This window comes from Cladophialophora carrionii (assembly GCF_000365165.1).
Source record: "Cladophialophora carrionii CBS 160.54 unplaced genomic scaffold supercont1.11, whole genome shotgun sequence".
Classification (NCBI taxonomy): domain Eukaryota; kingdom Fungi; phylum Ascomycota; class Eurotiomycetes; order Chaetothyriales; family Herpotrichiellaceae; genus Cladophialophora; species Cladophialophora carrionii.
In genome coordinates this window covers 2,152-14,793 of record NW_008481818.1, presented here as the reverse complement: position 1 = coordinate 14,793, position 12,642 = coordinate 2,152, and the positions used below count along the sequence as shown (strand labels likewise).

General features: G+C 45.4%; 1 protein-coding gene across 1 annotated transcript; it reads right to left on the bottom strand.

Moving 5' to 3' along the window:
* Positions 1 to 11,569: 11,569 nt before the first annotated feature.
* On the bottom strand, positions 11,570 to 12,004 carry G647_09743 (uncharacterized protein; the record flags this gene model as incomplete). The annotated part of the gene is made up of 1 exon (XM_008725736.1): positions 11,570 to 12,004. One exon carries the CDS (start codon positions 12,002 to 12,004, stop codon positions 11,570 to 11,572), a length of 435 nt encoding a protein of 144 aa, XP_008723958.1.
* Positions 12,005 to 12,642: the final 638 nt, after the last annotated feature.

The following is a 12,642-nucleotide window of genomic DNA, read 5'->3' as shown; positions in this document are numbered from 1 at the left end:
TACCGGCTATATCGTCGCTTAACATTATATGTAGTCCGTAAGCCGTTTACTTGTAATCTTTTGCACGATGTCCGGGTTTTCCGTAAGTGTAGCACGGGTCTCCCTTTCCTCTTCGAGCTTATTGCTCATTCTTCCGGCCTTTCCCATAGTATCCTCCTCTACCTCGGGTGCGGTTACCCTATCCCCTTAAAGGGGGGTTACGATATATAAGGTCGAGGTCCATAGGGTCACCATAGTTCTGCTTCCCTTAGAAGCGATAGCTTCATCTAGCGAACTCGTTCTAGTCTACGCGTCCTTTACTTTCCATATATAGTTCGTAGAGTCTATTATCGATCTTAATAGCTTCATCCACTATATCCTTGTATATCGTAGGCGGGTTTATCATTTCCCGACGAACAGAGTCCTTCAGGCCATTGTAGAAAATCTGTGCGAACATATCCTCGTCGTCCTAACTAAGCTTCGAAGCAACTTAATGGAACTCGGAGTAGTATGCGGCGGCAGATCCCTTTTGCTTGAGAGTATAAATGACCCTAGCTGCGACTCGTTCGTCGTTAATGGTACCAAAGACCTTACGTATCCTTCCTTCGAACTCCGCGAAGCGTTCGAAGCAGTTGCGAGTATCTTGGTCCGGCGTGTTAGAGTCGACATAGTCCTTTATAGTAGGTTCGAACTAAGCGAATACCGCGCCCTTAAGGTGCATGGCTGCGTATATCACCTTGTTCTCACCTATAGTATACTTGCTTAGGTTGAGTTTAAAGATAAGCTTGAGTTGGATTAGGAAGGCGTTGAGTTTGCTGCGGTCTCCCTAGTACGGGTTAACCTTAATGGTATCCTTCTTGTCCTCGTTACGAATATTGGCTAAGCTGCTGATAGACATGTTTCTAAGGCTTCCCATAGTAGGGCGATCGACAGGTGGTAAGGTAGGTCGGTTGCTGCTAGATATCTTAGTTATACTCGTTCAAGATAGTAGTCAAAGTGTTATGAATCGCTCTACGTAAGGCGGTATACGGTCTAAGTAGGTTTACTTGTGGGGAGTAATAACTGTATATCTGCTGAGGGCGAAGGGCACGCGGTTACTTGTAACGGCGTGATAGTGGAACAACACTCTTAGTCTAAAGGTAGGGGTTAGAGTATTAACGAAGTTGACTATAGTGCTATAGGAGTAGGTGCTACCTGCGTATATATAACTTGCCTTAGCTCAGTTGGCTTAGGGTGGCTTAGTGTGCTCAGTACTGAGCCAGACTAAGCCTACTGAGCTAGGCTGAGCCGTCACGTGACTTCAGCCTTACTATACCCCTAAGGCTGTAGTCCCGTGCTCCTTAGGCTCGGCCTAGCTGCCTTCCCTATCTCCACCTCCGGCCTTACTAAAGGTCGGGCTATAACAATATACCCCAACTCGTACCATCTAAATAAACTTCATCTCTACTCGGTACATTATCCTAGTTGCCTAAATTACACTACTATAGTAATTGATATTTCGGAAATAAAACACACTCTATTTAACGACTGTAAGCCTCCTTAGTAACCTCTCGTCTACACTAATATCGATATGTTAGTGTTCGGTATCTCGATGGGACTTGGCCGTACCTTAGTCTCCTCTGCTGACCGCGCCGCCGTAGTCTAAGTAGTACGATCTCCTTTTTTATGTTCGAGTCTACCGACTAATGTCTACAGTTCACGGATATCTTGGATGCCTTATACCTAGCTCTTGGGGACTATAATCCTAAGTAACTACTTATAATCCTCGATAATTTTAAATAATAAGGTAAGCCCATATCTCGTGGCTATACTTATTACTAGTAAAACCCTATAATTAATACTAACTACGCTCTAGTCGCTAAAGCTACAGCTACACCGGATTATCCGTCTTCTCCCGAGTTATAGGCCGGCATCGACTCCGCACCTCCTCTCTCTCCTACGCTAACTTCCCGCTTAAGCGTAAGCGCACGAACTATCTAGTTAAGTGGTAAAAAGACACTAATACCGAGCTCCTTAATCGAATAAGTCGCGAATATAAGGGTCAGCCTTAAACACCGATATGGTAAACTTTACGAGTATCTTTAGACGAAGAAGCCGGTTTAATGTGTATAAAGAAGATAGGGGACGTGGGTAGGTCTTACTACTGGCTAGTCTTGACGTGCACTAGCTGGCGATATTAATATCGAACACTACGAAGGTTATAAAATATGCGGGGTCTAAAGTTTCGGCGAATCCTATAGGGTAGGTAGGAAAGCCTAGATATTAGCTTAGCGAGCTTTAATTTTTAATCTGTTAACTCATCTTGTATATTATTCTACGGCAACTTTAGTGACGCGTAACGTGTGTCCTATATTTGTCCGTGTGAAGTCTTATTAATATAAGTTATGCTGCTAGTGAAGATAACGAATAGCTGAACTAGCTCGTTACGGTATGTTTTACTTACCTTTACCCGACCGCTTTTAAGGGCTTATTGTTACTTGAAGGCGATGGAATATAGTATGGCCTAGCTGATAGCGGTCGACTTTTATACTCTCGTCGCGATTATCGAGTAAGGTATGATTAACCTGCCTATACCCCCTTTATCGCACCGCTGTTGCTGATTTACCCGATAGAGCTTAGCCGCGGGAAAGCCTACTCCGAATTAATACTAAGTAATCGCCCTAACTAGCTCGACTAGACTATACCGACTTAGACTGGCCTATACTCTAGATCCGACGTGTAGTCGATACTATATTAACTGCTGTCCCCGCCGTCCTAGATAGTTATACTATAATATAGTAATTAGTCTGTTAACTAGAAACATTCTCTTGATAAGGATATCGCGTAATTAATACGGCTAAAGCGAAGCCGTACTCGTAGTTCGAGCCGGCCTTGACTCCTAAATAGGATTAAGTAAATATAAAGGTCTTTCCGGGGAATGTCTAGAGACGAATGACGCGAGTCTTTCTTTTTACCGAAGTACGTCTAGGTAAGATAGCTTTAGCTTAAAGGGCGCTCGGCTGTATTACCTTCTATAGATATTAAATATCTATTACCGCGTTTATGCCTTATATCTCTAAATTAGGCTACTCTAATCCGGTTATTTAAGCCGTAAACCCGTTCCTTAATTTATATACTGTCGCCGCTAGCTCTTACCTTATATAAGTATATATTACCTTGCTAAGGCCTACGCGGCGTCTCGCGTGGGCGTCTCCGTATAGGCTTATATAACGCGATGTGCCCCGCATAAGGCGTCCTAGACTTTTCCGCCGGTATCGATCCCTTCTACTCGCTATACTATATCTAATTCTCGTCGACCCTAGTCCCGTCCTAGCCTTACTTAATCTAATGTCGTCTCTCTAAAAGTAGGTAGGGGATCGTCTTACGACTTATACTCTAGCTATATAGTCCCTATATTAATTGATTATTGTAATAACGGCTCGTAACTGCGGCGGCTTACGATATCGCGGCTATTTACGGCCGAGCCATCCTCCTCGACGGTAGCCCCGGCTTTATCGTCTTCCGCTCCTTTTTTAAAGGTTTACCTAGATCTCGGCCGCTGTAAGCTTCGCCTAATATGTTGATAGTTGTCGCTAGCGCTATCTAGTAACCGCCTCGTCCTTCCGCGTTCCCCCTTTTACTGTCCGTACCGCCTTCGCCGATCGATACGCTCTTTAATAATGTATAACTCTATTCTGACGACCTTAAGTGGCTATTCTCTGTCCTAGAAGAGGTGTAAGAGGAGATAAGAACGGTAGCTATTAAGTTATATTCGCTCTACGAACTAGAACCGACTTTAGTATTATTCTCTCTTACCGCCGCGGCGCCCTTACTATATCTCCCGTAAGCCTTACCCTTTAAGCCTAGTTCGCGTCGACAATTAAGACGATATAGTTACCCTATAATTAGAGGATTAATACGAGCTCTCGACTCTTTAGACACTTTATTAATTAATCGGTCTATGATGGATTTATGGAATGGAGTGGAGGTAGATGTTTCTACTTAAGATGCCGTATTTATGCTTCTCCGGCTGCGTACTGTTTAATATATACCTGTCGTGTAGCACTTAAGCTATGATATGATAAGTAGCCCGTCTTTTAGCGGCTTAATATTTATAGCGGCCACCCTATAACCTAATAGTCCTTGGGCCGGGTATTAAACGCTAATATATACGTTTACGTGATGCTTAGCGACGTGTTAACCCTTCTCTTTTTCTATTATCGCTTTACGTACCGTAGTCATTATGTTTTTAGATCCCGAGTAGATATCCTATGGTGGACATTAAAATGGCATTGATCCCCGTAGCTATATCCTCTCCTCCCGTATATAGAGATATCTTTGCCCTAATCGCTGTCGGGGACCGAGAAATATTGAAATAGGTGGCGTGAAGCCCCTACGTACCCCCTAATTCTTTCCGTTATTAAGCTGACTAACGACTAGCCGCTTATACAGCTTAAGCGGCTACTTAATTAGGCTTCTAGCCACGACGAGGTATAACGGATAGTAGTCTTGTTGGGATATTTCCTTACTACGGTAGTAGAAAGCTATGCTATACCGATTAGTCTCCGCGTCGGACGCCGCGCTCTCGTCGAACGCGGTGTATATTTAATCTAGCCTGATCGGCCGGATAGGCCTCTTAATTATTACCCTACTTCCTCCGAGACTTTCGAGTCTTTCGATTAGCTACGGAAAAGTAGGTAACTGCGGAAGGTCGGGAGATAAATACCTCGCCTCTCGTCGGTGTCGGTCGACGTTAAACGGGAGAGGCTATCCTCGAAGTCCCCGAAGAAGGCTTTTAATCGGGCTACTTAACATCGCTTACGGCGCGATAGGCCCGTTTAGCCCGCCCTACTAGCGGCGTAGTCTCCCGAGATAAGCCTGAATACGATCGCCGAGGAGGATAGATTGCTCTAAGAATATACCTCGCGGTTAGAACGTAAACCGACCCCCGTGCCTCTCGTTAGGGAGAAGGTTAACTAGTTTATCCGAGATATGTAAGTTATTAAGGTTCCTCTGCTGCGGCCTACTAAGACTAGTAGTACCGTACTTAAGTTCTTCGAGGACGAGGTTAAGGCCGTCCTGTACTGCGCCTTCTAGGAAGTAATGGGGCTTGAAGGGCTTAACTGACTTAACGTACTTATCGAGGACTATAAGTTCGTCTCTTCCGGCTAGGCGGATATAAGCGTCGCTACCCGCGCAGAATGTACTGCTAAGTTAAAGGACACTCCCGCCTAAGCTAGACCGCTGTTTCTCGTATACGGCTAACTGGACCGCGTACTCGGCAATATAGGTAGCTAACTCAAATTATTCCGCGTTTTGCTCGCTAGGCTCGAGTTTATCGACGCTTATAAGTAGATGGTGCGTTCCGTAGACGATAAGTTACGTGATCCGGACCTATTTAACGCATTTCTGAGCTAGTAGCTACGTGACACGGGATGGAAACCGACCACCGGCTGTGCCTGGAATACTATCGTCCGAAACTACTTCGCTAATAAGCTTTAAGTGGATAGGTAAGCTATCGGCAGCGCGTTAGGCCATTCCGCCGGCTTGTATTAAATAGCTACGTACCTTGGGAGGGCGATTATTTACCTCGTCCTCGATACGATCGTTAAATAGTAAGTCTCGCCTATACTCCCGTAGTGACATCGGAATGTTGATCGGCTTGTAGCCTGCGATACTAGAACCTTTAGAAAATGGACTTGGTCTAGTTACTAATCGTCGAGAAGTTCCCGATTTTCCTAGACATGGCTAAGTGGCTGGAAGTCTATATCTTTAATAAAATTCGTGATGGTCTTCTTATTGAGGTTAACCCGATCCGACTTGAAGAGGAGAAGCCGATCTACTAGATGATACTTAACGCCGTTAATACCGGCGATATCTAGATGACGGGTACCTAAGCCCCTCTATTAGCTAGGTTTAAGTGTCTCGAATAGGGACTAATGTTCCTTACTGTTACACACGGCCTCGCAGGAGACCGGCCACGAGTCGCCAAGCAGAGACTCGCTACGTTCATTGGACACCTGGAGGGAACACAGGGCGAACCAGGATTGGCTGCGGACCGTCACGTGACAGGCTCTGTCGGCCCTGGGGGCACAGCAACAGAGCGAGCAGAGCGAACAGAGCGTGGTGCAGGACACACGGGTATATATACGCTCATTGTCAGACAGTCTAGTTACACTCTTTCGTAGCCAACTCATGTCATCTACTCAGACCCACCTTTGAGTATCTTGTCACACCTAGCCGTCTGCTATACCTCGCCCCTGTGTCGTATCCCCCATACCCCTACTCGAGCATTGTGACTGGAGACCTGACCCTTACCGGTTAGTCGAAAGGAGCAGCGCTGACACTTACCACCCTCGATAGAGTAGATAGCGGCTATACTGATCGACTATACTAATCGACTATAGCGCTTAGGCCCTAGGATCGGGGAGCTTAGGAAGTCTGCGCGGTCGAGGGGAGGCGGGTTCGAGCGTCTACTTAGAATAGTATATTCGGGGATATGTTAATGGTGGTCGGGTAGCGGTGATTTAGACGCTCCGGGGAGTCTAAAATAATAACGGTGTAAAATATTTTGCCGTACTTTCGCGACCGCTTACTGTAAAAGCTTTACTCCTTCTAGTGTTTATTTACTTTTGATTTTTCCTCGTTGATTTCATCTCTCCCTTAACTCCTCCTTAGCCACCTCATTACCCTACCTATATTTCCTCCTACTTTACCCTGGCCTCTAATATGGCGAGCTAAAATGCCGGTGACTAGAATAGTGCCGACCTTAACTAATAAATCCGAGATGTTAGTGTTACCCGCCGCTAACCCTAGCTACTTAGTCTCTACTAACTCATCGTGTTATAGTACTTCGTACACGACTCGAAGCTTCCCGAGGTCCTTAGTCTAGAGATCTAGGAGATGATTAGATAGGTAGGCAACCTACCCTTACTTCGTCCTGCTAGCTTACTGACACCTCTTAGTTCGCGGAATACTTAGGTACCCGCGTTGAAGAGGAGTTACCACTTACCTAAGCTATCGTTAACATTAATAGTATCGATGCTTTCGCTACGCGCCTCCTTAATATGAATGTCGACCTGAAAGCCGCGTTCGATATTGTCCTTGCTATCTATAATATTGAAACTGCTTCTCCACTAGGCCTTGTCTCGGCGGAAGAGATATCCGACGCTAAAGATATATCTGACGCGGAGGAGACTTCTGACGATGAGGAAATAGAGTCCGAATACGAAGAGAACGAAAAGACAGCATCTAAAGCTAAACTTAAGCGGACTTAAATCACTACGACCGTGACGATAGGTGGTATAGCGACCCGGAAGAAGGGAGGTAAGGCCGTTATAGATTCGATATTACTAGTGACTCTAGCTAAGGGTAAGGGAAAGACTCTATAGACCCCTAGTAAGTAGTCCACCACCCTTAGTATAATAGCTAAAACTCCGCGTCCTCTTAAGACCTCGGTATTAGAATATATAACCGTCTTCTAGGGTATAGCTATTATTAATAAGATTATGGAGTAAGCTTTAACTATTTACGAAGAGCCTAATGTACTCGATAGCGACGCTGACGAGGATGAGGCTTAGTAGCTCGAAAGTAACGCTAGCTACGGTTACATTATAGACGGGACGCCTCGTAAGGCTAATAAAGCCGGCAGTAAGCGCGAGAGCCGGGTATTGAAGCGCGAGGAAGCCGTCGCGATCGTCGACTGTCTGACTTCGGTTATCGGCGCCCGAGGATTTGAAAATCTATAAAATATTGTTACCGCCCTTTAGGAATCCGGCGAGGATCCTGGCGCCGCTTAGCGGGTTACCTTCGCCTCTTAAGTAGTGGGCTATCCTCTTGAAAAGGATTTCTTATAGATATTTAGTACGCTTCTATAGAAGTTAGAACTAGTTAACTTAAAGGCTGCTAAAGTATACCGCGACTATATAATTACCGTGGCTTAATATAACGTTTACTAGTTGTATAAGAAGCTTAAGAACGCTATTAATGTTAATAGTAACGACTACGACCTCGAGCTATATAAAGATATAATAGCCTTAGTGCCTAGCCTATAATGTGGCGTTAGTGGTGCTTCGCTTATACGCATCTATACTACTAATGTTGCCTGTGTTCTGGTAGGAAAGGTCGGAGATATTATCGAGTGAAGTGTCGCTATTGGTGAACTCGCCGGGGCGATGGGTGGCGCTGGTATTCTTCCTCTCCTTCCTCCTAATGTGTATACTATGTAAGTTTCGATCTCTGTCGCGCCGAGTTCGTGTTTTGTAGTATCGTACTTAACCGTCGGGCAGTATACGCGACATCCTACGCCGGCCTCGTCGAAACTTGGTTACTATGGCTATTAAGAATTTACTAGTTATCCCTTATATCGCTAAACTTCTCGAAGTCCTTGTCGCTTACCGCCTCGCGGCTGGCCTAAAGCCTCTCCTCGGGGCCGTGTCTATAACTGAGCGTGGTGATACTATGATTATTCGCTATCGTAATGGTCTCCGCGCTACTGAGAAGGACCTTAATTCTGACGACGAAATGGCTGACCTAGAATAGTTAATGCACTATGAGTGAGAGCTACCGCTTAGTCTAGGTTGTGTATATGATGGAGTCGACGCGGAAGCACCTAGATGCTAGGTAGTAATGGCTGTGTATAATGGAGTAGATAAGGAAGTATATAGGTGCTAGGTAGCTAAAGCTACGTCTCGGGTGGTTGAATGCTCTAACTTATTTCGACGCCTCGGGGAGTTTAAATAGAAAGATAAAGTATAGTGTGGCGCTAAGGTAGATAGGGTACTGCGCTACCGCGCTATATATATTCTTCGTATGTACCCTAGAATAAAAATATATAAGTATGAGAGTTAATAAGGATAAAAGCGTCCTCGTCTTTAAGTATAAAAGTCTATAAGTAAATATTAAAGATGAAAGTATATAAGTATATAAGTATAAAGGCGTAAGTATAAAGGCGTAAGTATTAAAGTGTAGGCATTAAAGTGTAGGTATTAAAGCGTAGGTATTAAAGTGTAGGTATTAAAGTGTAAGACCGAAGATATAAGTATGAAAGCGTAAGTATAAAAATATACGAGTATAGTGTTGAAGCTTATAAGTGTATAAGAACGAAACCGTAAGCATAGGAAGCCTAGAGTAGCTACTGAAGCCTCGATCTTTCTACCTACTCGGGAGTTGAAATGCCGGAAAGCTGCGCTTCATTATAATAAACCTTCTAGCCGTAGTGTATTCTCGTGCCCTCCTACCCTGTCTTGTTCTCTAGATTAGTGGTCCGCTTTTCGTTTTCCTCGGTCGCAGCCCGTTCCTTTACCGTCGGCCTAATCTGCACCTTCTCGTCGCTTAAGCTCTACTTCTCCTCCTACGTCCGGGTAATCTTCTGGAACTTCGGTTAGTACTCTTAGGGCGAAAGAATTAACTATTAGTAGTATACCTCTAATAAGTCCTTAAATTAGTTAAGTTAACCTCGGTCCTTAAATTTCTAGTACCTATTCCCCTCTATTAGCGTCCGCTCCTATTCCTTCTCGGTAACTCGGAGTCTGTCGAGGCACTTAACCTCTACGTCCTTATCGGTTACGTACGGGCACTCTAGGTCTATTAAGATATGCTCTATAATATTAACTAGTGCCTCGGTGTGCTATATCTTTCCCCCTATTACTAGCGACTTAGTTATAGAAAAGACGGAGTAGATGTAGCCGGTGGGTAAGATAAGCGTGTTACCTTCTTCTAGAAGCACCCCGATCGGAGTAGGTAAGGGGGACTAGTGTTCGTAATCTATTCCCTATTTGCGCACCGTCTTTTAACTTAGCCCTCGCTATAATAGAAAGAGTGCCTTCGCACCCTTCTCCGCTCTTAGGAAGGTGACTATACTCGTATAGTTATAGTGCGCGATATTTAGGGTCTTTACTTTAGTGTATAGGGTAAACCGTGATGTGCTGCTTAAATCACTCGGCCGCTGTAGGGTCTGTTTCCCCGTTACCGGGTCCCCCTCGTATACGGCCTCGATGAAGTTATACTCTTGAATGCCGGCGAAGTAAGCCGGTGCTTCTGCGTTAGGGTGACGGGATAGGTTGAGGAAGTTGTATAGTGCGGTCTTCTCGTTATTTATATCCGCTAATGCCTCTTCCGGGCGCTTCGTGTAAGTTCGGGGAGTTGACCTGGTTCTGTCGCCGAGCTTATAGTATTCGACGCGAGATTTGTAGAGTAGATATCGCTTATATACTTCGGGGTCGAGGAGCCGCTGGCTAGGATTGAATGCTGTAGGTATAAGGATGGGTAATCGTGGAGTAGATAACTAGAGTAGGCTGCGCGTATCTTGGACCGAGGCTACTACGATTGACGATTATAGTAAGATAGACGATAGTTCTTCTTCGATATTGGGGCTCTAGAGCTAGAGTCTATACTCGCCTACTGTCTGCGGTAGAACAGTATGTATGCGCTTAAGGTTAGAGTTAATCGCCTCGAGGTACTCCCTAGCCAGCCTTAGTAGCTTTACGTGCGGCGTGAAGGCGGGAAACTCGTCCTAGTATTCCTTGATTATGGCCTGTACTTCCGCGCCCGTATTAATCGCCTTCTTACCGTACTCTAAATAGTACTCTACCGTGACGCGTTTATTGTCTCTCTTCTCGTCGATGGCATTATCCTTAACTCGATCTACGTCGCTATCGTCATTATTCCCGTCTTCTTCTTCGCTGTAGTTATCTTTAAGTCGGTCTCGCACCCGAAATTCTCGAGGCATCGGCTCTCCCGGATGTTCTTCTACGTAGTGTGAAGTACGTGTGCCTATATTAAGCTAGGCTCGCCCGTAGCTGTTACAGCGGAATTCTCGCACTACTTAAGTTGGAGAAGGGTTGCTGTTATACTTTTTAGCGTAGTGGCGGTTGAGGTGTCCGTATCTCTTTATGTAGTCGTAGCCGGGGAACTGGTACACTTGTTTAAGGCGATTGTAGGGCCCGTAGGAGGATTGTCGCTTCTTTTGAGGGGGTTCCATCGTATCTATACGGGTGTCGGTTATCGTCGGTTTAGATGGTAGGTAGATAGGGAATGAGGACGAGGTGAGGTCGGCCGCGCTAGGTAACTATGATTTTCATTATTAGGGGGTAACTTGAAATGTAGCTCTGTCTTTAGCGAAGGTAAGATAATAATTAAGGGTTAAGAGACTCTCGAAGAGTGTACCGAAGTGGGCGGGGAGGTGTATTAACGGGGGAGTTAGGGGTACTGGTGGAGTAAATCGTAGGCTACGACTTAGGGATGATAGATTATTCTGAAAACCGTATGTTTATTACGTGACTATATACCGCCTGCGCCTACACCTACCTCGATTTCGACTCTCGGGGGAATTGAAACTACTCTATCATTCCTTAGTTGTAATCGTCGTTATTATTATGGTAGGTCTTTCCTCTTACTGCGCTATAGTGCGCTAGAGCTTGCTACTTTAACCTTGGTATATCCTTAGACCGCGTCTCGCTATTGTCCCCTACCTAATTTAAGTTAAAGTCTTCATCTATCTAAGAAGGACCTCTAGTGAGACTCGAGTATTATTTCCGGCGTTGTGCTAGCCGTCCTAGCCCGCTTCCACTACACTATACCTCTTAGCCACTTCCTCTAATCTAGTCTTCTCCTAAGACGACGTCAGCGCTATTTCCATTAGTGCGAGATCGCACCGTTTAGCGTCAGCGAACGTGATCCTAAGACCCGATAGCCACTTCTCGTCTCCGTCCACTGAATGACTAACGATAGCCACTTTGTTGCCGGCAGGGACAACCTCTTCGACGAATTTCTTAACTTCACCCACGATATCCTTCTCGCTGACCGTGTGGGAGTCTCCGAACGTAAAGCCGTATTTGTTGCCGGCGATATATGTCCCGTTGTATAAGTCGATGGTTTCCTTAAGGATGTAATGTCTTGACGTTATCTCATGTGGTATAGCGTTAGTAGTCCTCGTGATCGATGAAAGACCTATTTCTAAGACTAAACTGCGATTAAGCTCGTACGCCTTAACGTCTACGGCGACGAGGCTGGTTGAGCGGTTTTGCACTAATTCTCCTAGGAACATTAGATAAGTGACTGCTTTATCGAGGATCCGCAGCTGTCTTATAGTGGGAACTGTGTTTAGAGGCGGCGGCGGCGGCTTTAAGGGTAACTTAGTAAGAAGGAGGTAACCTAGATTAATAAGGTGTTAGGATAGGAATGGCTTATAGTTAATAAGCATGGGCTGACTAGTTCGGACTACCGGGTACGCTAGTCGTGCAGCTTCTATTTTAGCGTCTTTCTTTTTGGGGGCCTGGGCCGAGGTCGTCACAGTATTTCCGTCTATTAGTTAGACCGTCACCGCGATCTCCTAGCCCGCGACATAGATAGTACCTATAGTGAAGGTGACTTCGCGTAGGAAGCCGGCTTACCGTAGCTCGAGGAGTCTGTTGACGGGACTCGGTGATTTCTGTTCTAGTCTATTAAAGAATAAACTAATAACCTCTCCGTACTCTGTGTGTTCATTAAACTTGTCGATGTTAATGGGGGTTGCCTGTTTATCTATACCGAATTCGCGGGATTAGCGCGTCGGGGACGATGGTGATGTAGACGGGGATCCGCTAGTCGAGGCCGTTAGGTAGCTCGAGGTGTAGTTATCGCTTGACGATCTCCGTGAAGATATAATGGGATGTGCAGACGATAGGGAAGTGATGAATGTAATGG